General features: G+C 40.9%; 1 protein-coding gene across 1 annotated transcript in view; it reads left to right on the top strand.

Annotated features, from left to right (window-relative positions):
• LOC106586142 (signal transducer and activator of transcription 1-alpha/beta) overlaps positions 1–26777 on the top strand; it is a 62198-nt gene that overhangs the window by 556 nt on the left and 34865 nt on the right. The window contains exons 2-21 of the mRNA XM_014173036.3: positions 288–416; positions 990–1125; positions 12973–13071; positions 13475–13646; positions 14090–14175; positions 14746–14897; positions 15284–15442; positions 15865–15957; positions 16076–16135; positions 16412–16432; positions 16735–16828; positions 17100–17144; positions 18290–18373; positions 20651–20749; positions 21460–21595; positions 21893–21945; positions 22262–22356; positions 23399–23535; positions 23890–24081; positions 24353–24398. Of these exons, the coding sequence (XP_014028511.3) occupies positions 289–416; positions 990–1125; positions 12973–13071; positions 13475–13646; positions 14090–14175; positions 14746–14897; positions 15284–15442; positions 15865–15957; positions 16076–16135; positions 16412–16432; positions 16735–16828; positions 17100–17144; positions 18290–18373; positions 20651–20749; positions 21460–21595; positions 21893–21945; positions 22262–22356; positions 23399–23535; positions 23890–24081; positions 24353–24398 (2087 nt within the window). The 5' untranslated portion in view covers position 288. The remainder of the gene's footprint in view (positions 1–287; positions 417–989; positions 1126–12972; positions 13072–13474; positions 13647–14089; positions 14176–14745; positions 14898–15283; positions 15443–15864; positions 15958–16075; positions 16136–16411; positions 16433–16734; positions 16829–17099; positions 17145–18289; positions 18374–20650; positions 20750–21459; positions 21596–21892; positions 21946–22261; positions 22357–23398; positions 23536–23889; positions 24082–24352; positions 24399–26777) is intronic.

Raw genomic sequence — 26777 nt, 5'->3', positions numbered from 1 at the left:
ATTTTATTCTCCTTGAACTGTCTTGTAAGTAAGCATTTCACGGTAAAGTCTACACTTGTTGTATTCGGCGCATGTGGCAAATACAGTTTGATTTGATACGTAAATGAAACAATATGCAGCACCGTTTTATAATAGGTAGACTATTCAAAAAGAGCACAATCATAAACTATTACGTATCTGGACAAAAATAAGCGTAATTCTACAAGCACTGCTCCTTCAATGACCCTCTCTGAAGTGTAATTGATTTTGCGTTTTTAATATGCTTTTGTGTTTGCATTGTACCACAGAATGAGTCAATGGAAACAAATTCAACAGCTCGAGTTCAAATACCTGGAGCAGGTGGACTATCTTTATGATGACAACTTCCCTATGGGGATTCGGCAGGTGCTTTCCGACTGGATTGAAAGCCAGGACTGGTGAGTGTCTGTGAATGTGTGTTTGCACACATGTATGCATTTGGTTTGGAGTGTCAAAATACTACACTACAACACTGGAATACTGTGTCTTAATTTCAATAGGTGCATTAACTGGGATGTGTACAATATTTATTTTTTGATGGGTACTTTACAAATATTATCAGGTCCCACAGCTATGTCCCTGATCTCTGTTTCTAAAATGTCTGTTTTATACATAATGTTTATGTTCACCTGGGGAGACTGCAGCTGTAAATTATCTGTCAGCGAAATCTGGTGCAAAACATCACCTTTTTATAACCCCCCCCCCCCCCCCTCAATTGCTTAAAAATCACTCATTAACCTGTCTCCTCCCCTTCATCTACACTGATTGAAGTTGATTTAATAAGTGACATTAATATGGGATTATATCTTTCATCTGGATTCACCTGGTCAGTCTATGTCATGGAAAGAGCAGGTGTTTTGTGATGTTTTGAATACTCAGTATATCTTCTACATTTTCTTATTAATCACATTTGGATTAAACACAGTGAAATTGGATACAAAGCTAAGAGAAAGTGTATGTGCCTTTTTCAGGGATATGGCCGCAAACCATGAGTCCATGGCGACAGTTCTCCTCAGCAATCTCCTGTCTCAGTTGGACAGGCAGTGTTCTCAGGAACAGAACTTCCTACAAAGACACAACCTGAAGAACATCAACAAGCAGTTACAGGTGCCGCAACAACCTCCCTTACAATACCATACACCCAGGGCAAAAATCGACACCAAAAAAATTATTGGTAGCACTGGTGCTTCCAACTTAAAATTAGGCGCATAACATTCAGGAGCATCAGAAAAGCGGATTTGTACATTGATTTAGATAAAGCCTTTATTGGGCCTATATGAATTCTAGCTACGTTTGAAGCACATGCTGTGCCCTAGAAACTAATAACCCTTCAAATACATTGTTTATTATAAAAAGCTCAAATGTTGATGCAAATACCTGCATGCTGAAATCCACTGCTCCGATTAGTTTACACTTAATTTTTTTTTTTTTACATAAGCCTATGCAACAAAAACCTATTAAAAACAATCCTGTAGCAATGAGGTTTGTGCAGTAGGCTATAAGCCCAATACATTATCACTGCACATTGGCTATGCTTGAAATGCCCTGCCAATGTTGTTGGCAAGGTAGTTTTTTTAATTCTTTCAAAACTTGAGGTATATGATCACACCGGTAATGGCTCCATTGTATTACTTGAGTGAGCATACATGTAAATAATTATAATTTTTTTCACTGGACTGATGGTGCCTGCATCTGATGGTCAGGTTCAGCGGATGGGGGGAGAGAGCAGCAGAGGGTCCGCCTCTCACCATCCCTCCACTGATAATAACAATGCAAGCCTTTTGATACACTCAACTACTCATTCATTGCAGCTGCAGTTCTGGTTGAAGTGCGAGTGGAAGAAGCACATTTTATGTCTTCAAAAAGTGTTGACAGTGCTGACTAAAAACATTAAAGATGAACTCACTCATAAAAACAGCAGCTATTTGCTGTATTAATTGACGGTCTCTAGTCATAGTTTTAGAAGTTTAGAAATCTCACAGTATACATTTTGCTGTGTGCTCGAGGACGCTGCAGACACTGTAATTTGAGCTAACTGATTGGCCAGCCGTATGCCTATAAGTGCAATTGATTGCTGTGTCCGGGACCGTGGTGTCTGGCACTCAGTGTCAGCGGTACAGCGAATCCTAATTGTACCAAGAATGATTCTGGGTGATATATATAATATACTTTTTTGTAGTCCCACTAGTACTCTCAAAATAAAACTCCAAGTCGCACAGCAAATGACTTAGGAGCATATGCGACCAAAATGGTCGTACTTTAGAGCCCTGCATACACCTAACCTAGTTAAAACCCGACTGAATGCTGCGCTGAATCAGTTTGCCAGCCTACCATACACCATGCATATCCAACATTGATAAGTCTCTCCTTGAAATTGATGCATTCAAGCATTGAGGTGATTTAGTACAACCTAGGGCTGTTGCGGTGACTGTATTACCGCCACACCCCGGCGGTTACGAGGCAGTCAAATTCAACGGTAATTAGGCTTCTCCAACCTCTGGTCATTAGTAGCCTACCAAACTTGCTAACTTCCTGGTACTCAGCGCTCTAGGTTCTCAACAGTCTGTTGTCCCTCTAATCACTCTGACGTCAATGCAAATGCGATGGGAAATCTAATCAAACACACATGAGTGCTCATATTGCTCAACTTTTCAATAGGCTATGCAATTGCGTGAGAAAACAGTGATTGCCTCTGCTAAAAAGAGGATCTGCTTTCTATAGGCTAGGCCTACTATATTTATTTTTCAACTGTCCTAGTATTAAGCACATTGCTTATATTTACCTGAGTATAGCCTACCTGGCTGGCATAAAAATAAACCACGGAGAAAAGCGTCCTCCATTCACTATTTAAGTGCATAGATGACGTATTGTTTTCTGCTGCCCCTGTTTTTCGATAAAGGTGCATGATAATGGTCCATTCTAAAACAAAATTCACAAATATATGATTTAGTATATGTAAAGACAAGATTAAATCAAGAATAGTCTGATGCGTGACTATCACTTGTGAATTATATATCACTTGTAAATGATGCCTAGCATAAGAAACAATGTAGCCTAGCCCATAGGCCTATATGTTTCAATAAGGTTTGTATCACAACTAAAGTGGCCAAATAACTTATTAAAATTAAGCACAGTTAGGCTCTACACCCCTTGTAAAGCGGATAACTGGCATACATAAGCAGCATGTGAGTTTCAAGTTTGGGGAAGATCATTTTCACCATAAAAATGCACATTTATAATAAAAGCATTACGTGCATAATTGCATTTGATAATGGTGTTTTCCGCTAATGGAATATTCACGCGTATAGCCTCCTACCATGTGCTTATAATGTGAAGAAATAGCCTAATAATTTATCAACATTTTATACAACGGGTGGGTCTAATCCTTAATGCTGATTGTTTAAAAGTGCATTCTAACTGGTGTCTATTCCACAAGTTACCACCGGCTAAATCTGACATTTAAATGCCTATTTACTCTGTTCCATCTGACTGCACAATCCACTGTCTCATCAGCCCAGTAAGGGAAGTTATAAAATTGATCTCCACTATAAAAAGCATCTCAACCTTATCTCACATTTCTTTTAGTTTAACAGTGGAGATTTGTATAAACCTTACTGTCTGTCTTTCCGACATTTGAAACATTTTTCAATATTCAAATTCGATCTCCAACTGTCCCATAGTAATGAATGTGTAGGGGACGAGAGAGAGGCAGGCAGCGTTTCTCAGCCAGTCGAAATCATGAATCCACTGGCATCATTTTTATACATACATACATACATACATACATACATACATACATACATACATACATACATACATACATACATGCATAAAGAAATGGCAATTAAAAAAAGGTGCAGCTAGTTTGCAGTCTTTCCAGCTTCAGTTTGAAGTTGTTAGCTGTGTTGTTGGCTAGCTCCTCTGAACAACAGTGTCTTAACGAGCGAGCACATTTTCAATGCCAGGCGAAATCGTGCCTCATTAGCTCATTGTTATGGATATATCCAAATAAATGTCACTAGAAAATAGCTGCAACAAATGCAGCTATGGTTATTCTGTCTGCACTGTTTGACATGACTATAAGTTAGCCATAGTTGGCTAGCTAGTAAGCAAGGGATAAGAACGTTGCCAGCCAGAATGGCAATGGAACACATAGAACGAACGAGTGGGTCGCGTCTCTAGCAAACCTAGATTTGTGTCGGGACTATATCTTGTGGAAGGATGAAATGGTATGAATAAATTAATCAAAATAACATTTTTAATCAAAATATGTTCATCATTATTTGAACATGTTGGTAGCCCATTGTATAAAAGCGATAATGCCCTTTATTTCTTGCAGAGAACAGAATAGGTCAACCTTTGTACTATGGGGGACAGTAGATTGACATAGGCTAGTACTTATGCTGTTTGTTAGGCCTACTCATCTTGTTGGCTGACGAAAAGTAAATGTGAACAGTTTTTCCAATATCTTCAATATGCATCTTGGAATTGGATAAGGACGCGAGCAGTTGCCTCCCCGACGTGTCTGTCTTCACTTGTAGCCTGCGAGAAAGACCCGATCACGTGATGGAGCACGCAGCACTGGAGGAGAAGGGCACAACAGCCACTGGCCACAAAAGGCTTTATTTTTTTTTAAAAAATTTAAGGGTGCATTACGGCCACACAAAGGGGATGCCGCTGTGAAATTCTAGGCATTACCAAGTGCTTGTCAAATTGTGAATGAGAGACTGATGTAGTGTGTACAACCTGCGCAAAAAAAACAAAGCAGAGCTCATGTCTTTCTAGCAACTTTTTTCAAATCATCATGCAGCCTTACAATGTTTTAAAAATCTTAACATATAGTCCAACATTTGTAGAACAATTAAAGTTACATTAACTCTAAATTAAGCATATAACAATACCTATTTCTTAACCATTCAACACAGAATAGCCACGTGTGCACACTCCCTCAAATCGTTTGGCGAAAACATCCTATTTTATTCAGCTTTGTTCAATTGTATTCTTCCTAATATAAAATAATGCCAGGAGATGCTAAATGTGTTTGTTAATTAACGGTCAATTACCGTGAGACTGACAGTTATTTGCTGGACAATCACCGGCTGACAATTTTGTGACCACCAGACCTAGTACAACCAACCCATAACTTCCTGCTAATGGTGGTTGCACTGTGTTGTCCACGGTTAATCAACTACTATTTGAAAAGGTCTGGTCACACATCCCCTAGATGGCAAAGGTCCGGATGGATGTTGTTGTTTATCAGCTTAGTAACAAACTCAACCTATGTGACCCAAACTGTTCAAACCGTTCCTACCCCTCTTGTTGGCGGAGAGAACATTTTGACGTTTTTAAAGCTCATTCCCTGCAATTCTACACATTTTGCCATGTCTTATGTCTGTTATGATATCTGAGTCAATGGGGGTCCTCTCGGGGTCGAAGCCCCTGGGCACGTAATCTGCCCATGATGACTACAATATTTAGATGCCCATCTAGCTAACATGGCCAGTAGTTGATAAACTGGACACTTCTGATAGACAGATATTTTTTTACCTAAGGTCTGTCAGTGAATGACAGAGGAAAACTGCCCATGCCCTACCAAATTTCTAAATTCATCCTTGTGCATTCTACTATAACAACTCTCAGTAGCATTAAGTTAAAGGGATACTTCAGGATTTTGGCAAGGAAGCCCTTTATCTATTTCCCCAGAGTCCGATGAACTCATGGATACCATTTTTATGTTTCTGTGTGCAGTTTGAAGGAAGTTGCTATCTAGCGTAATGGCTGTAAGTCTATGGTAACAGCTGTGCTAACGCTAGTAAGCACTGACTCGCAAAACTACCTCTAACTTACTTCATACTGGATGTAGAAACATACAAATGGTATCCATTACTCCATCTGACTCTGGGGAAGTACACTACCGAAAGTATGTGAACACCTGTTCGTCGAACACCTCATTGCAAAATCATGGGCATTAATATGGAGTTGCCCCCCCCCCCCCCCCCCTTGCTGCTATAATAGCCTCCACTCTTCTGGGAAGGCTTTCCAGTAGATGTTGGAACATTTGCCGCAGGGACTTGCTTCCATTCAGCCACGAGCATTAATGAGGTCGGGCACTGATGTTGGGCGATTAGGCCTGGCTCGCTGACTGCGTTCCAATTCATCCCAAAGGGGTTAAGGTCAGGGCTCTGTGCAAGCCAGTCAAGTTCTTCCACACCGATCTCTACAAAACCAGTTCGGTACGGACCTCGCTTTGTGCACGGGGGTATTGTCATGCTGAAACAAAAAGGACCTTCCCCAAACTGTTGCCACAAAGTGGAAGGCTCAGAATCGTCTAGAATGTCAGAGTTCCCTTCACTGGAAAGATTTTTACACGCTTCAGCACTCTGTGGTCCCATTCTGTGAGCTTGTGGCTTACAATTTCACAGCTGAACCCTTGCTGCTCCTAGACGTTTCCACTTCACAATAACAGCACTTACTGTTGACCGGGGCACCTCTAGCAGGGCAGAAATTTGACAAACTGACTTTTTGGAAAGGTGGCATGCGATGACGATCCACGTTGAAAGTAATTTGAGCTCTTCAGTAAGACCGTTCTACTGTCAATGTTTGTCCATGGAGATTGCATGGCGGTGTGCTTGAGTTTATACACCTGTCAGCAACGGGTATGGCTGAATCCACTAATTTGAAGGGGTGTCTACATACTTTTGTGTCTGTATAAGTATTAAAAGCCCGACTGAGTTCCAAAAAAACAAAATTCTGCTTCCGGATCCTCTGTTAGTGTGTGTTCAGTATGGATAGGGAAGTGAAAGATGTATTTTTTCTTTTTGTAGCTTTAGGGATTGGCTTACACGTGTATTGGTCTTCCTCATACTGAGCATTCTTTCACTGATAAGTGTTGTCCCAGTCATAATTTGACCTCTTACCCTATTGAGGCGAATCAAAGAAACATGTTCAGAGTCTTACTGAGGTCTCAGGACACTGACTGGTGGTAGTATATTTCTTAGATTCTCTAAGAATTGTACCTTTAAAACACTAACAGGAATAGAAAATGGCTGTTTGAGGTTGATGGGCATGGGGCCATATTTCTGTGTTACACTAACTGATGTAGGAAAGACATACCTCAGCAGAACCTTGTGGTTTCCACACTTCCATTTCATGTGTGTGCTGATCGTGTTATGCTTCTCAGAGGTAGTAGTAGCACGAACATTGAGAGGTTTGACTTGGAGGTGGTGCTTGGCGATGTGCGTTTTGTTGTTTAGGTGTAGTCTATGACGTACAGAGGACAGGCGGAAAATAGCTCTTTCCAGACAATAATTTGTGCTGAGTGTTCCTTGAAGGTATGTAAGCATTATTTGGGGTCTGTTCTTTTGAACTCAGTCAATTTAGGGAATTCTATGGAAATGCATTTTATGAATCGAAAAAACCCTTCTCCAATGTTTCATACCTGAATTGCATTTTGTTGTGATGGCATTGACCCACTGAATGAAGAATGCATTCAACCCACTATGCAAATCTATTAGTACTGGAAATCAAGATTGCAGTGCTTATGTTTCATCTAAAGCGACACTCTTAAAAAAAAAAAAGGTTACAAAATGTTTCAGCATAAGAGAACCATTGCCATTTTTTTTAATTTAATTTTTTTAGATTTGAGTCATTTAGCAGATGCTCTTATCCAGAGCGACATACGGGAGCAATTAGGGTTAAGTGCCAGATATTTCACTTAGACCGCTCGGGGATTCAAACCAGCAAAATCTTGGCTACTGGCCCAATGTTCTTACCCACTAGGCTACCTGCCGCACCAGCCAAGTTCCAGGTAAAACCCTTTTCCCCTTCTAGTTAGAACCCTCTCTGAAAACCAAAAGGATTCTTCAAAGGGTTCTCCTACAGGGACAGCCAAATAACCCTTTTTAGGTTGTAGATAGCCTTTCATACACTCTTAGAGCCGAACACTCGACACTATTTTTCTAAGGGGATTTCTCTTGATCAGCTAACAAAGTCAGAGGGATGATAGATGGGGGTTTTACTGTCTTTCTCTGAATACAGTAGGCTGAATTACACTGCTGCGCTGACGTTGTTTGTTTGTGCTGTAGTTGTCATTGTGATTATTTAAAGGGTATAGTGTGGGTTTTTCAAGACTGAATCACCCTCCTGAAAGAGAAATCAGGTTTCACATGTTCACATCAAAACTTTCCGTTTTGTCACAGAGGCCTTGAGAGAATCTGCGGCATTTTGCAAAACCAGATAAAATATGGAAAGATACGTGTGGTGTTTGAGATACGTTTTGCACAGAACTGGGTTCAGATCACAGAGACCGCTAAAGCTAACGAAAGGAACAAATTAAGGGGTACAGAGGGCAAGTCCATTCATGGTTTTGTTCGTTAGGATACACTGATAGCAAAACAAGCATTTCTTATTGATTTAAGTTCAGCTAATACCTCCCTGTTTCTCTCTTTCTTACATTCTGTGCCTAATGAACACGGCCCATGCAGGCCTGCTCTTTTTACAGTACATGTTTCCTTGTTCAAACTGTCATAGTAGATTTAGGTTTTTTGCTGATGGCAGACCTGATACTTCACACACACACACACCTGATGGCAGACTTTCTCTGTGTGGTGTGTCGGTTGTGGTGGAATTATTCTAATCAAAGACCATTTTACACTTCCTCAAAACAAACTTTATTAATTAATTACTGCAGTAAAGGAGCTTGTCAACGAGCCCAACCAGCAGGACCAAGCCACAGCATTTTATAGCAAAGTCCATCCTCTTGAATGTTCATGATTTCACAGATAAGAGAATATATACAAAGGTACATTGTGCTCTCATGCAACAGACATCAAGATTTACATGGCACCAAATATCTGTCTCTAGTTCATTTACTGCTTGCTTATACAGGAATACTAATGCAACAGACACTACTAGGTCCTTTCCTTTAAATAGACTGGAGGTTGGGTCTCCCTGGCACTGACAGACAGGCACACACACTAATCATGGAATGTTGTCTTTATCACCAAGCTGTCGTAGATCTGTCAACGTTAAATCTGAGGCTTCTCTCTCTTCACACGGATACATAAGAGTTCTAAGAACTTTTTTCTGTTGCCTCCAAAAATAATAAACAAAGAGTACTAGTACGAGATTACATTCTAATATAAGAGTAATGTGATTAACATGATGTTGTAATTCTACGACACGGAGGAGAGCAATGACAGTACAGTGGGTTCAGGTTACTCAAGGATGTACAGCGTCTTGGAAAAACCCCTTTCAAATTAAATACTTCCCTATTGGTTACTACACTGCGTGCACATTTATTAGGCAAGTGAGTATTCTGATCATTGTTTCTATTCACATTTTCGAACTCCAAACCATATAAACTTGAATGCTTATTGGATTTAATCATTTTCAGGTGATATGTATTTGTGTAATGAGGGAGGGTGTGGCGAAAGTGAATAACACCTTATATCAAGGTGTGCGTAATTATTAGGCAGCCTCATTATCTCAGGTAAAATGGGCCCAAAAATAAATTTAACTGACACTGAAAAGCCAAAAATGTAAAATGCCTTTCAGACGGATGCGACACTCTTTAAATAGCTAAACTATTGAGGTGTGACCACCGGACATTCAAACGTGTTGTTGCGAATAGTCAACTGGGGCGCAAAAAACGCATGGGGAAGAAAAGGAGCAAATTAAGTGCAAAAGACTTGAGAAGAATTAAACGTCAAACCCATTATCCTCCAGTGCCACCGTATTCCAGAACTGCAACCCACCTGGCGTGTTCAAAAGTACAAGGTGTCAAGTGCTCAGAGACATGGCCAAGGTCAAGAAGACTGAAACAAGACCACAAGTTGAAGCGTCAAGATTGGGCAAAGAAATACCTGAAGACAGATTTTTCAAAGGTTTTATGGACAGATGAAATGAAAGTGACTCTTGATGGACCAAATGGATGGGCCCGTGGCTGGATCAGTAATGGACACAGGGAACCACTTTGAGTCAGGTGCCAGCAAGGTGAAGGAGGGGTACTGGTATGGGCTGCTATCATTGAGGATGAGGTAGTTGGACCTTTTCAGGTTGACGATGGACTGAAACTCAACTCCCAAACCTACTGCCAGTTTCTGGAAGATTCTTTCGTCAAACAGTGGTACAGGAAGAAGTCCTCAGCATTCTAGAAGGCCATGCTCTTTATGCAGGACAATGCTCCATCACATGCATCCAAGTACTCCACTGCTTGGCTAGCCAGCAAGGGCCTCAAAGATGCCTGAATAATGACCTGGCCCCCTTCCTCACCTGACTTAAATCCTATATTGAGAACTTGTGGGCCCTTCTCAAATGTGAGATTTACAGTGATGGAAGACAATACACCTTTTGTAACAGCAGTTGGGAGGCTGTGGTTGCTGCTTCAGTGCAAATTTATCGTGAACAGATCAAGAAACTGACAGCCTGCATGGATGGAAGGCTCATGGCAGTTATTGAAAATAAGGGTGGCTATATTGGTCACTGAATATTTTTGAAAGGCCAAAAATGTTATATAATTGTCATTTTGTGTTACTTATCTGTTACACTTACTCTAAACATTGAGAATAAACAAGTGAGTTGAGAGAAATTATTTTTATAATTTAGTTGCCTAATAATTCTGCACACATATATTTTCCTGAGAAAGACACAACTCACTTTTCCTTTGTTAAACATTCAGGTTTGAGGTTCAATAACATTTTGGATTGACTGAGAGCATTGTTTGTTCAACAATAAAATTAATCCCAAGGAATACAATTTGCCTAATAATTGTGCACGCAGTGTATACATTCTAAGGAGAAAGTAGGGCAAACCTAAAAGGCTCTGCATGGTCAATCCGGATCTGCGTTTGGCCGTACAGCAGAGCTGTTGTCAAGGAACTGAGTTTGTGTTTATGCGGGAATTCTCGCCCCCACCTACCATCAACCAATCATGTCAATGCGGAGCTATACGGAGCCCTCCGCATTGTTACAACATTTGGGAGGCACGCCATCGCCGTACAAAGCTCGATTTTGGCCTCCGGATGCTCCACAATTGCGTCACACCCTCTGTACGGAGCCTCCGGAACGTGTTGGCGGATCAAGCATAAATCCACTATTAGCCTCCATGTTCTCCCCATGCTCTTTGTGTTTCTGAGAAACCACCATATCTTGAGAGGACACGCTTTCAAAAACCTCTTGGAGTAAATCACTTTATTTAGTTTTCACCTTTTATCCGTTTGAAAAATTTAAGTTTGTTTAAAAGTATTTTTATTGACAGGATGGACATTAAATGAGAGGGAGACAGAGATACCCACTGGGCACACCACGTCATTTCAACATGAACAATATTTGGTTGAGTCGTTGAACAATGAGATTACAACTTATATTCACCCACTCAAAAAGACAGCCAAAAGTTTGTTGAATTTCCAATGTGCTATCACCAACCATCTTAAAAAGGACAACCAAATTCCAATGGAAAAACAATGTCAGATTTTTGGCTTAGTTGTCACCCAAATGCCTAACACTGGGCTTTTTTTTTCCTTTTTTTTAAAGCACATCAAAGTTCAAATGGGAATACGATGTCTTATTTTGTTTATTTATACAACAGATTGTGTTGTCCACTGTGCTTAATCTAATAGCAAAACCAAATGACCTGGATTGCAGTTGAGATTACGTTAAATACATGGTGCAAGTGATCAATGCCGTTCCAGATTCTACGCATTTTACAGCAATTGTGAAGATCTCCACAGACCTGCTACACTCTATGCATGCTATCGTGAACATGCAAGCTTTTATATGATTATATAACATGACTTTTATAGTTTCAGTAACCTCAATATGGCCATGGATGTGTTACTCATTTTAAGGTTGACCATTAGATGACTTAATATTATTGAATTGTGTTTGGTTGACAACGCCAAAAAAAATCACAATTTTTAAGAAGATGTATCTACTGCTGTCCATCTGAGCAACTGGCTTAGTCCTATTCTTTTAAGTTCGATTTTTGGTTGAGGTGGTGACATGAATCAAACTTTAAATGATTCATTTGAAAACAAACTGAAATTATAGCTAGTCAACGGTACAGATGGCACTATGCAAGCGGAAGATATCTCATTCAAATGTTGATATTTGGTTGCGTTGTCAACCAAACACAATTCAATAATATTCAGTAATCTAACGTTCAACCTTAAAATGAGTAACACATCCATGGAACTATTGAGGTTTATTAAAACTATAAAAGTCATGTTATAAAATTCCATATCCTATAATTTTAAATCAGAGCTTGAAACACTAGGCCTATGTGTGGTTAAAAAAAAAATATTTAAACAATAGCTGTTGATGACTTTTAGTCCTAAATAGAATCATTGATATTTGAGTGATAAAGTGATAAAGTATGGTCACATTTAATTTGCTCTGTTAAACCTACCCTTTGGCATGACTTCGATAGCAACAGTAAATATATTTAGTTTTTATGTGTTGATTGCTCCACAATCATTCTCACTATAGTGCATTGGTTTTCGTCAGTGACAAAAATAGCTAAGCAAGGCTGGGTTTGATTATTTATTTATTTATATATTTACACATATACTTCTGATAGTGGATATATATATATATTAAAGATAAAATGTTGAATTTGTACAAGGTTTGTCTGTACTGAAAATTGGTTACCATGATATAATCCTGTGGTTGAAATGTTACCCTCAAAACAACAGTGTAAGTTAAATATGTTGACAAATTACATTGAAACCGTGTTGATTCAACAAGTTTGTGCCCAGTAGAAGTGCGGTGGGACCGGGTTTAGATCGCATGCAGGCAGGGACCTGCATATGTCAAGCGGTGTAGACTGCAGTAGCATAATATTGCAGCGAATTCAGGGGGTTAGCCTGCACCAGAACTCAAACCCAGGTCCAGCGACTGTCAACCCAACACATTAGCAGTTTCGCTAAGAGATTCAAATATCGTGTGTGTGTTTCAGATAAAATACAAAGCCTACCCTCTGCTCATGGCCGCGGTCATCTCAACTAGCCTCAGAGAGGAGCGTCATATCATCGCCACAGCCAGCATACAGGATCAGGTGTGTCACTCTGTTATTATGTCACCAGGAAACCTCCATGATTTTCCCTCATCTCTTTCCTCAAAATACCTGGGAAAACAGAGGCAGTAACAGGAAGAGTTAAGACTAAAGTGCAACAGAAAGGCCTGTGTGTGCATACAGATGTAGCATCTTAATTTGATCACCCTGTTGCTGGAGAACTGCAATGCAGGAAATGTTAAATTTGTAGTGTATTTGAGGTTTAAAAGGCTTCAAAAGTTTGTCATTATTCTTTACGAAAAATGTATCGACCCCCATTAATTATAATCCACATAATAATTCACATCCTGTTGCTGCAGGATTATTTTCCTGCTGTAGGAAACTGGCTCAAATTTAAGATCCTGTGTGTGTGTGTGTGTGGTTAACCTCAATATCTTCTTGACAGGGCCCGTTGGAGAAGTGTCTGCAGAATTCCGTGGCCTTCGAGAGACAGAAGAACATGGACAACAGGGTGGCAGTGATCAGGAGTAATGTGCAGCTGCTGGACCAGGCAGTGAAATGTCTAGAGGACATGCAAGATGACTTTGACTTCCGCTTCAAAACGATCCAGTCTCGAGGTCAGCTATATGGCCAATCTGAAATCAACTTCCAGCTCCAATCCCCTAAGATCTGAGATGATTTGATAGCTTTCATATAATATCGGATAGCTGTAAGTAATATGGCAATAGCTGTGCCTTGCCCTCTGGTGGCCTGATGTGGTGGAATTATTGAATAACTAAGGGTAAGACTTTTCTTAAGCCCTGCAGGTATAATGCATTGTGATGTGGTTATAATGCATTGTAAGACTTATCGTGAGCATATAGCCTTAAAATTGGCAATTTGGGATTTGAAAAACATGGCGATCGCCCCACCTTTTGTTATATTCTTCAATAATCAATGGCTATACTGCATTAATATGAAAGTCTCTAAAAATGTACATACAAATCCCAGATTTCCCCTTTAAAGTGTTACCACAGATTGTTTTCCCCCTGCTGTCATATTAGATGTGTTTGTCCCTCAGATCCGGCGGACAGGAACACAGAGCTGATGAAACCGGAAGTGACCCGCCTGCAGGAGATTCTCAACAACCTGGACTTTAAGAGGAAGGTGTGGGGACACTGTAACATGCATGCATACATTTAGATAAACCAGCAATCGGCTATGTTTGTCAGCTACACCTTTTTACTCGCTATGGTTGTTACTATAAGCTTCCTGTGAAGCGTGTAAACAGTCAAAGCCCTTATCTGGGAGTGAATATGCGTTTATTTGAATTGGTGCCACCATTTGTAACTGTGTTAGGTACTTATGCAATTGCTGTCTGATACAGTTTAAGTCTATACAACTCTATGAATATTTATCTACAGTATTTAGATACGATTGTTAAAGACTTTCCTTTTTGGGGGCCTGCGACATGTGGAGAGCACTGAGGCATCAAGCACAATACTGCAAGTTTGATTTAACACTGCAAAACAGTTCAGTGAGTTACGATATCAAAGAATATTAATTGCATTTGCTTCGGGCTTATACCACTTACATCAATTAGTGGAATACATAATCATATGGATTGGCCCCAGTGGGAATCACACCCACAACCCTGGCGTTGCTCACACCATGCGCTTGCCAACGGAGCCGCACAGGAGACCGGACCAGCATTGAGATTTTATTGTTCCGCCACAGGAGAACCTGTCTAAAATGAGTGACGTGATAAAAGAGATTGACGATCTGATAGCCTCCCAGCTGAACCCAGAGCTGATGGAGTGGAAACGCAGGCAGCAGATCAACTGTATAGGTGGCCCACTGCTCACTGGACTGGACCAGCTCCAGAACTGGTAAAACGCACATGTGCAGGAATGCACACACACATATACAGTACACACTAGTAAAAGCCCTAATAAAGACACTGAACACACACGCCCTAGTTTGAATCCCAAGAATCAGTCATTTTCAGATCAGCTTTATCACTTAAGGGTTGGGAAATTCCAGTCCTTGAGGGCCTGATTAATATCAGTTTTTCCACAGCCCCAGCTAACACACCTGACTCCAATAATCACCTAATCTTCAGTTTTGAATGCAATTTGATTAATCAGCTGTGTTTGCTAGGGATGGAGAAAAAGCGTGACACCAATCAGGCCCCCGAGACACTGTTCTTAACTCATAACTCTATCTCCTAACTCAATCCTAAAATACAGTAACTTGAGACCTCTCTCTCTCACAGGTTTACTCTGACAGCCCAGTGTCTGTTCCAGATGAAACGTCAGCTGGACAAACTGGGAGAACTTATCCTGAAGGTGACCTATGCGAGCGACCCCATCTCCTTGCAGAGACCGCAGCTGGAGGAGCAGGTCAAATACCTCATCGGCCACCTCATCAAAAGGTACCAACCTCAACAAAACCACACACCTCTGGTCAAATACCTACCTAATCTAACTAAATGCATATATCAGACTACTTTAGAGTCAGCGGCACCAGTTAAAACAAAGCATGAACTGTCTGCCGGTCTCCCTTTGGTTAAATGACTACACTTGTGAATTTAGAAAAGCTTAATGTAAATGGAAGGCCTGCGAACTTTAAGATGCAACTACACTTGTAAATACAAATAATTAATAAAATATCCATCACAAAATAATTATCCAAAAAACTGGACGCATAGGGAAGCATTAATGGTCTTGTTGACAGGGAAATGGACTTGACTTATATTGCCTCCACACAAATCTAGGTGGTGTACACAACTGCTATCATGCTATTGTCGTTCTCTTGTGTGCCATCTTTGTTTCATCCTTTGTGCAATGTCCACAGCTCATTTGTGGTGGAGAAGCAGCCATTGATGCCAACCCACCCCCAGAAACCTCTCATCATCAAGACCGGGGTACAGTTCACCACCAAAGTCAGGTACAGTATGTGTATCAAGATCCAACACAACTTAATTGTATTTATCAATTCGTTGTGTGGGTGCATATTAAATGTGTTTTTAGTTAGTATTTCTGTTTTGATCACATTGTATATCCAGATTGCTGGTCAAACTCCCAGAGGTGGATTATCAACTCAAAGTGAAGACGATATTTGACAAGTGAGTAAGACATCCGCAGAAGCATTTTAATCTCCATCTGTTAGCCAATGTTTGTACACGGGTGACAATGTAACCCAGAAATATGTGGCACATTCACTTTGAAGGGTGAGCGAACCAGTGGTTGCTCTTTGCAAGTTCTGTTACACATACTGTGTGTTAACATGTCACGGATATACTGTGTTCTATAAACAATGTTTCATAGACATTCATTAGCAAGCTGGCACTACAATACTGAGTAATTTTGCTATGTTCTATATTATTTTCCCCTGTGTGTAGGGACCTCCCCCCTGGCAGAGTGTGAGTATACTTGTGTGGGCTGTTCAGTGGGAATTTCCTTCTACTGTTATTTAGGGCAATATCAAGTGACGTGTGTAGGGATGAGGTAGAACAGTGACCAAAAAGAGAGATACGAGAAGCCATTTTTGATTACAAATCAGATGACCCGGTTTTAAGTGAGCAGAATTATCAGTTGCCTGGAATTCTTCTTAAATTTGAGTTGTTTTTAACCTCTGCATGCGTCTTAGCTCTTTTTGTGTGTGTGTGCGCGCGCTTAGTTCAGACTATTAACGATGGCTTTTACCGCATCCCTCTCCATTCAGACATCGTCAGTTCTTCATCCTGACTTCCACCACCAAAGTAATGGACGTGGAGGAATCATCTAATGGCTGTCTATCTGTAGAGTTCAGACACTTGGTAACCTCTCACCTTCACTGTCCCCACTAACATATTCATAATAATGTAAAACTCAATCTGTTAATCCACAGGTTTAGTGGAACATTTTAGTGGACTCAAACTAATTTGGTCCAATGGGGCTGGCTGCAGCAGCCATACTGTACGTTTGCAACTGTTTGCAATGACCCTGTTATATTGCAAAAATGATTTATTATGATCGCCCTGGCCTAGCTGTTCATAAAATGAACTATTCATACAATTTCATTATTAATTTCTGTATATTTATCTTCAGCAGCTGAAAGAGAAGAAATATGTTAACGGTACCAAGGTGAACGAGGTGAGGGGAAATATGACAGTTGAACAATACTTTTTGTTTCTCCCTAAATGATGGTTAAGTGTCAGTGATTCAAGCCTATCAAAAGGTTACACTCTAGCACAGTGAACTTTAGGAAAGCTTGACCTTCGAAACTTGACCTTCAGATTTGTTTGCGGTTGACACTAGTTGCCACAAACTCATAAATGCTGCCTATTTCTTCTTAAAATCTGATTTGAAACCTAACCCTACCATTAACCACACTGCTAACCTTAAGCCTTAAATTAAGCAAATATTTGTTTTTATGAATTTTTGCGATATAACCAAATTTGACTTTGTGGCTGTGGTCACTAGAGCAAACCTTTTTGTTTTCCATGTTAGTTTCTCCCCAAAGCAGTTCTAAAAAGGCTAAGTCTTTAAATGACAACTACAAAAAATATAAATTCTGGTCAACCAGAGGTCATTTAATTAAAGTCATTGGACACTGAGGTCAATTAGGAGTTTAATAATTCCGATTTTATTTAGAGGTCAATTACTTTGCCTGAGGTGATATCTTTAAAAAAAAAAAACGCAACTCAAACACTTCCATTAAGAAAAGGTAGTTGCTTTCTTAAAACAGTAGAGGGCAACATTACCATGGATTTAAAGTTTTCCCCTCAATTTGAAGTAAAAAAAATTTTGTACTCCTTTTCAGGACAATGGTGCGTTTGTGTACGTTTCAAGATGGCACCATAATTTTAACGCAGATGAAAAACCTTGTTAACTCTTTCTGAGTTTTTTAAATCATAAACTCATTTTTGTATATTTAATCTATTTGACTTTTTTTATTTATTCACATGACTCAACAAAACTCAGGTCAACCCTTCCCTCACATGCTTTAAACCTTAGGATACAGAAATTGACTTAGCGGTATTCATTATCAAACTTAGCCCTATTACTCATATACTGAAGAGAAAATATTATTACTTAATTGGAGATAGTTTTCCCAGCCTGTTCTTTGTTTAATAGGACAAATTCCTTATCCTGTTGATAGTTTCACATTGAAATGTATGAAACTTTTTAGTGGGTCACTCACTGAACAAAAAAGGTTTTGTAGTCCTTGGCTATTGTATTTAATGTATTCTGAGGAAAAGGTTTAGGAAAGTGTGTGTGTATTCTGCTGGTTCCAGGGCCCTCTCTCTGTGACGGAGGAGCTCCACTCCCTCAGCTTCGAGGCCCAGTTCAACATACAGGGCATTAACATCGACCTGGAGGTCAGTCAGTCTACACACTCCTTCACACATCCTGTATATGACACAAACACTCCCACACACACATTCTTCATTCTTACAATACTCCACATATAGTCCCTCACACACCCCTCATAACCCCCACATAGTCTTCCTGGCATACATTGTCAGTTATTATTAGTCCTTGTTAAGGAATATGTTATGTAGTTAAGGTCTTAGGAGCATGACTAGATGCTTCCGCAGCACCAACCGGGTCTAAATGCTGAGCCAAGCCTTTATAATCCCACAAGTGCAGGCAATCAAGGTGTTTGTCAGTCAGCCGTGAGGCTGCTTGTTTCTTTGGCGGACATGAGGCCTTTCGTTTGGTTTTTAATCTGTTTGGGCATGCCTGTCTCTCTCTAGTTTTCCCTTTTGTATGTTTGTTTTCGTCACCATCTGAACAAATTATAATCTGCTTGGGCTGGCCGACCAAGAGGTCAAGACGGAGCTGGCCCTGAACTCTGTACTTTTGCTGTCTCCTGGGTACATGCATTCAATACCTGGTCGCGTATGCTTACTTCTCATATTAATGCATACACAGTCAGGTTACAGAACAATTAGGCAAGCCTAGGGCCCCTAGACACAGAGTAGGATGTCTATTCAGTTCCGTAACAGCAAGCATATACTTTCTGTGTGCAGTCAGGTCCATAATTATTGGCCTCCTTGCATGCTCAAGAAAATGGAAACATTTATATTTTATACTAATACAATTGCTCAGAGAAAGATGTTGTTTAACAAGTAATAAACTCTGCAAAAAAAAGAAATGTCCTCTTACTGTCAACTGCATTTATTTTTAGTGAACTTAACATGTGTAAATATTTGTATGAACATAAGATTCAACAACTGGGACAAACTGAACAAGTTTCACAGACATGTGACTAACAGAAATGGAATAATGTGTCCCTTAACAAAGGGGGGGGTCAAAAGTAACAGTCAGTATCTTGTGTGGCCACCAGCAGCATTAAGTACTGCAGTGCAGCTCCTCCTCATGGAGTGCACCAGATTTGCCAGTTCTTGCTGTGAGATGTTACCCCACTCTTCCATCAAGGCACCTGCAAGTTCCCGGACATTTCTGGGGGGAATGGCCCTAGCCCTCACCCTCCGATCCAACAGGTCCCAGACTTGCTCAATGGGATTGATATTTGGGCTCTTCGCTGGCCATGGCAGAACACTGATATTCCTGTCTTGCAGGAAATTGCGCACAGAACGAGCAGTATGGCTGGTGGCATTGTCATGCTGGAGGGTCATGTCAGGATGAGCCTGCAGGAATGGTACCACATGAGGGAGGAGGATGTCTTCCCTGTAACGCACAGCGTTGGGATTGCCTGCAATGACGACAAGCTCAGTCCGATGATGCTGTGACACACCGCCCCAGACCATGATGGACCCTCCACCTCCAAATCGATCCCGCTCCAGAGTACAGGCCTCAGTGTAACTCATTCCTTCAACGATAAACGCGAATCCGACCATCACCCCTGGTGAGACAAATGCGACTCGTCAGTGAAGCACACTTTTTGCCAGTCCTGTCTGGTCCAGCGACGGTGGGTTTGTGCCTGTTGTTGCCGGTGATGTCTGGTGAGGACCTGCCTTACAACAGGCCTACAAGCCCTCAGTCCAGCCTCTCTCAGCCTATTAAGGACAGTCTAAGCACTGATGGAGGGATTGTGCATTCCTGGTGTACATTGGGCAGTTGTTGTCGTTGCCATCCTGTACCTGTCCCGCAGGTGTGATGTTAGGATGTACCGATCCTGTGCAGGTGTTACACGTGGTCTGCCACTGCGAGGACGATCAGCTGTCTGTCCTGTCTCCATGTAGCGCTGTCTTAGGCTTTTCACAGTACAGACATTGCAATTTATTGCCCTGGCCACATCTGCAGTCCTCATGCCTCCTTGCAGCATGCCTAAGGCACGTTCACGCAGACTGTGACCTTAATTGCCTACCGTCGGTAAGCTGTTACTGTCTCAACGACCGTTCCACAGGTGCATGTTCATTAATTGTTAATGGTTCATTGAACAAGCATAGAAAAGTGTTTCAACCCTTTACAATGAAGATCTGTGAAGTTATTTGGATTTGTATTAATTATCTTTGAAAGACAGGGTCCTGTAAAAGGGATGTTTCTTTTCTTTTTTTTTGCTGAGTATACTAATTATTGCCACCCCTGTTTTCAGTACTCTAGCACTTTAGCCTTGCAAGGATAACGCAGCATTTTTAAAAACTGTTTTATGAGATTGGGAGGGATTGTGTGTGTCTCTCTCTTTGCAGACCTGCTCTTTTCCTCTGGTCGTCATCTCCAATGTTAGCCAGCTGCCTGGAGGCTGGGCCTCCATCATGTGGTACAACATGCTGACTGACGAACCCAGGGTGAGCTGAGGACACACACTACCATTGTTTTAGGTGTTATTTTTTTATGCTGCTCTCTAACCCTCCCCCTCTGCCTCTCTTGCTCTCTCTCTCAAAATTCTCTCTCAAGGGGCTTTGTTGGCATGGGAAACATATGTTAACATTGCCAAAGCAAGTGAAGTAGATAATATACAAAGTGAAAAACAATAAATGAACAGTTAACATTACACTCATAAGTTCCAAAAAAATAAAGACATTTCAAATGTCGTGTTTGTGTGTGTTTTGATGAAAATATGACTTAACATTTTAACAAACACCATATCCTAAAAACAGGACTGGTCCAAAGAAAATGGACAATATTAAACTAGACTACTCACGACTGCTAAATTGTCATGATAATCAATGATTTCAAGTTTGGTATTGTCTTTTTTTTGATGAGCTGATTCATAGCGAACACTGCATTTCCCCCTGTGTGTGTATATGTTTTTTTTATATATATATATATATATATATATATATATATATATATATATATAACAGTGTGGTAACTATGTGCAAATGGTTAAAGTAGAAAAGGGAAAATAAATATGGGTTGTATTTACAACGGTGTTTGTTCTTCACTGGTTGCCCTTTTCTTGTGGCAACAGGTCACAAATCTTGCAGCTATGATGGCATACTGTGTTATTTCACCAAGTGGATATGGGGGTTGTTTTCGAATTCTCTCTCTCTAGAACCTAGACTTCTTTGCCAGTCCTCTGCGGGCCAGTTGGGGCCAGCTCTCTGAAGTGCTGAGTTGGCAGTTCTCGACTTTCACTGGGCGGGGCCTCAACAGAGAGCAGCTGTGCATGCTGGGAGAGAAACTCATGGGTACAGCAGCCTAGTTGTACACATTTCATTAGAGCATAAAACTCTTGGCATACATACACCATTCATTTACCCAGTTCATGAGGAACGGCGCACCGTCGCAAATATTTTCAAGTTTGACAGAACAGCAATGTGAATTATCAGAGATTTGTTTAGAATCTCTGACTTCCAAGTATGAAATCGTTATATATTATCTAAGGATTGTTATTTTTTTTACAATAATAGCTGAATATTCATAGTGTATGAATGTGTACTGGTTAGTTGATAATCAGAATTATATATGACTAATCTTCACTGTAGGTCAGCAAGCCTCCCACAATGAATGTCAGGTATCCTGGTCCACATTCTGCAAGGTAGGTCAAGCAGTCCTACTAATTCCTATAGTCCTACTACTGCAAGTCTTAAACACACAAGGTGGATGATGTCATGTCTTAATAACAAATACTCCCTTTATGTAGAAGCTTTCATATACATACTGTACTGTTTTTCTCCATCTTGACGGACTTTTTCATTTCAGCTCCTAGTGGAGTCCTTCTCCAACAAAATAATCACCTCACTTCCTCTTAGCCTACTTCCAGTGGTCAAATTAAATTGATAAGTTTATGGCATCTTTCAGTAAAAAGTTAAGGGTAATTCTCATCTCTTTCAAATTCCGTCTGCTTTTTCCAGGAGAATATTCCTGGGAAGCCTTTCAGTTTTTGGACGTGGCTGGATTTCATCCTGGAGCTCATCAAGAAGCACCTGCTTCCCATCTGGAATGACAAGTGAGACTTGTGGCCTGTCCTGAAACAACCCCTATCCCCTTCCCCTTAGGCCAGGGCTGGCGCGCCAATTAAGTAAGATTAGGTGGCCGCCTAGGGCCTCAGATTGACGAGGGTGGCATTTTGCTAGCTAAACTCGCCAAGAAGACGCACTTCCAACAACGCATAACACCTCACATAATTCTGCCCCAAAACAATGAACTTTTCTCACCCATTGTCATATGGGCTATTTAGGTGAGTGCTGATTCCACCCAATGATAAGCAGCGCTTACTTTGCCAAAGGCAGGGACTCAAAAATATTTAGCTTGTCAATGCCCAGCTCGCCTAACCAGGGCGCTGTTGGAGAGATGTGGCGCTCTACCAACGAACACTCTGAAGTAGCTTTTGTGTTTTTTTCTGTAGCCTAGACTGGAGAAAAAATTCATGACAATGTCATGTGACAGACACTTTTTACATCATTAAATAGCCTAAATGGCACCCCATATCAAATAAAAAATAAAAGTGCTTTGATGAAAATATGACTTAACATTTTAACAAACACCATATCCTAAAAACAGGACGGGTCCAAATAAAATGGACAATATTAAACTAGACTACTCACGACTGCTAAATTGTCATGATAATCAATGATTTCACATTGGTATTAAGTCTTTTTTGATGAGCTGATTTCATAGCGAACACTGCATTTCCCAGTGTGTAAATATATCAATTATCATTGCAAATTGTCTCCAGATAACTCCTGATGTAACTTGGGTAACTGATTTTCAGATCTTAAATAGGCAAAATGATTATAGCCTAGTCTTTAAGCTTTTGTCAGGAATAAATCAAGCCAATGCAACTACCTGTTTTACAAACGGTAGTCGTCATAGAACTGTATAGCGGGCCTACACTATTCCAGTTTTGCGGGAATCAGGAAATGAATCATTAGGTTCAGTTCCATTTGAATGGATTTACTCAGAGGTCTTTGGAACAGTGTACTTCATTACATTAGTGGGTGTTACTGCATAATGTAACTGATGGTGTGGTTTGCTTGTGTTTCCTTCAGCTGCATCATGGGCTTTGTCAGTAAGGAGACAGAGAGGGCCTGTTTGAAGGACAAGGAGCCTGGGACATTCCTGCTGCGCTTCAGTGAGAGCCACCTGGGTGGGATCACTTTCACCTGGGTGAAGCAGTCCGACAGTGGTGAGGCCCGCTCGGTTGTCAATTACTGTGGCGACGTGAGAAATTGACCTTAGAGGCTATATGGAACTTTTGCATCTGCTCTTGAGCCAAAAAGGGGTCCCCTTCATGGAGATAAATATTGTCCAGAAAGGACCTCATTAGACATAAAGGGTCACACCTCCCCACACCATTTCCTAAAACAAATGATTTGTGTTGTTTCATAAAATATGAATCCATTTCTTATCTGAACCGTGCGGTCAACATTGAAATCCCAAATTTGACATAAACAATTAGCACCTAAACTTCCAGTGTCTTAAAATGTATTCCGTAAACATCCAACTCTGATTGGCTCTTTGGTTGTGTCTGTGTCAACAGGAGAGGCTAAGTTGGTCTCGGTGGAGCCATACACCAAATCACGCCTCAGCGCTCTCCCGTTCGCCAACATCATCCGGGACTACAAGGTTGTCGCAGACGGAGAGGTCCCTGAGAACCCGCTCAAGTTCCTCTACCCCGACATCCCCAAAGACCAGTCCTTCAGACGACATTACAACAGTCAGCAGAGCAAAGGCAAGACGGTTACCAAGACACGTTTATGATAGAGGGGTTTGACTTGTACTTTAGATATAGGAATTCTGACCACCTAGGTTCCAGCAACTTCTCTGTGAATGAGAGTAAGTATGTTATGGGGGTGCAACATTTTCTCATTGTTTTGTGGGGATGTTTACGTGTGGTACCTAGTTACTGGGGGAGGGGACAAGGGGGCTGGTTGGTACACAACATGCAATTATCAATGGTTGTTTTACTAAAATGCCTATATTCTCTTTTTATCTTCTTGCAGTCTTTCCATATATATCATCTACATGGATCCCCATCTCCACTTTGCAGTACGTACACAACAGTTTGTTATGATCTTCTAATTTGTGCAGACCAGACATTGCATGCAGACCTGTGCCAAAGATGTGTATTTGAAATGTACCAATTGTAGGCTATATTAGATATATAAAGATACTTTTGTGTATATATAGTGTGTGGAACACCCCTTCAAATTAGGGAATTTGGCTATTTTAGCCACACCCGTTGCTGACAGGTGTTTAAAATTGAGCACACAGCCATGCAATCTCCATAGCCAAACATTGGCAGTAGAATGGCCTTATCGAAGAGCTCAGTGATTTTTAATGTGGCATCATCATAGGATGCCACCTTTCCAACAAGTCAGTTTGTGAAATTTCTGCCTTGCTAGAGCTGCCACTGTAAGTGCTGTTATTGTGAAGCGGAAACGTCTAGGAGCAACAACCGTGAAGTGGTAGGCCACACAAGCTCACAGAACGGGACCGCCGAGTGCTGAAACGCATAGCGTGTAAAAATCGACTGACTCGGTTGCAACACTCACTACCAAGTTTCAAACTGCATCTGGAAGCAACGTCAGCACAGGAACTGTTCACCGGGAGCTTCATGAAATGGTTTCCTTGGCCGAGCAGCCGCACACAAGCCTAAGATCACAATGCCAATCGTTGGCTGGAGTGGTGTAAAGCTTGCCGCCATTGGACTCTGGAGCAGTGGAAATGCGTTCTCTGAAGTGATGAATTACGCTTCACCAGCTGGCAGTCCGACGGTCGAATCTGAGTTTGGCGGATGCCAGGAGAATGCTGCCTGCCCCAATGCATAGTGCAAACTAAAGTTTTGTGGTGGAATAATGGTTCGGGGCTGTTTCATGATTAGGGCTAGGCCTCTTAGTTCCAGTGAAGGGAAATCTTACGCTACAGCATACAATGACATTCTAGACGATTCTGTGTTTCACCTTTGTAGCAACTATTTCAGTATGACAATACCCCCATGCACAAAGTGAGGTCCATACAGAAATGGTTTGTTGAGATCGGTGTGGAAGAACTTGACTGGCCTGCACAGAGCCCTGACCTCAACCACATCGAACACCTTTGGGATTAATTGGAATGCCGACTGCGAGCCAGGCCTAATTGTCCAACATCAGTGCCCTACTTCACCAATGCTCTTGTGGCTAAATGGAAGCAGCAATGTTCCAACATCTAGTGTGAAGCCTTGCCAGAAGAGTTGATGCTGTTATAGCAGCAAAGGCGGGACCAACTCCATATTAATGCCCATTATTTTGGAATGAAATGTTTGACGAGCAGGTGTCTACATACTTTTGGTAATGTAGTGTATGTTAGTCAGGGGAGGACCATCCTCTGAATTTCTGAAAAATGTGAATAGTGAAACATTAGTTAAAACTATACTAAATATATTCATGTCACCAAATAATTTATTGAAACAACGTTTTGCAATAAAGATCTACAGTAGCCTCAACAGCACGCTGTAGGGTGGCACCATGGTGTAGCCGGAGGACAGCTAGTTTCCGTCCTTGTCTCGGTAAATTGACTTCAATACAAAACCTAGGAGGCTCATGGTTCTCATCCGCTTCCATAGACTTACACAGCAATTGTCAACTTCCGGAGGATGTCCTCCAACCTATCAGAGCTCTTGTAGCATGAACTGACATGTTGTCCACCCAATCAAAGGATCAGCAAATAAATCTAGTACTGAAAGCATGAGCTACAGCTAGTTAGCACTACAGTGCATAAAATGTGGTGAGTAGTTGACTCAGACTAGTTGAACAGTTTTGAAATTCATTTCTTAAATAAAGTGAGGGCTAGAGAGCTAGCTTTATTTATTTTAGTATTTTTTTCAGTTAGTTAGCAGATGCAGCTAGCTAGTTTAGCCTACTCAAACACCCGTTTGAAACAGAGGGATGCTATGTTAGCTAGCTATGGCTATCCAACACTGAAACTCTTCTAAGTCTAGGCTTTTGATTTTATTAATTTATTGCCATTGGGGCCGCCAGTGTAACTGCTTACTGACTGTACTGCATGATTTTAGTGGATTTACTAACGTGTTAGATCTAGTAGATGTTTCCTATGACGTTTGCTAATATGGTGACAGCCATGTACAGTAGGCTGTGTGTAGAGGTTAGCAGTTATGATATGATTTTTTTTTAATGTTTTTTTTATTTTTACGCCTGGTCAGACAGCTTATGTTGTGCACTGAAGTCCACAAGCAAAGGGAAAAGATGAGAGGAGGAGAGCACATAGATGCAAGAAGGAATTATACAATGGGCAAAGTGATCCTGCTGGCTGTATGTGGCTGCTATGAAAGTGAACTGTCCGCATGTGATCAGGGGTGTATTCATTCTGCCGATTCTGTTAAACGGAAGCAAATGTAATGAAACTGCGATTAAATGTACCTGAATTTGT

The sequence above is a fragment of the Salmo salar genome, chromosome 25 (assembly GCF_965601325.2).
Source record: "Salmo salar chromosome 25, fSalSal1, whole genome shotgun sequence".
NCBI lineage: Eukaryota > Metazoa > Chordata > Actinopteri > Salmoniformes > Salmonidae > Salmo > Salmo salar.
Note: the sequence above shows the minus strand (reverse complement) of the source record. Positions and strands in the feature narration are given on the sequence as shown.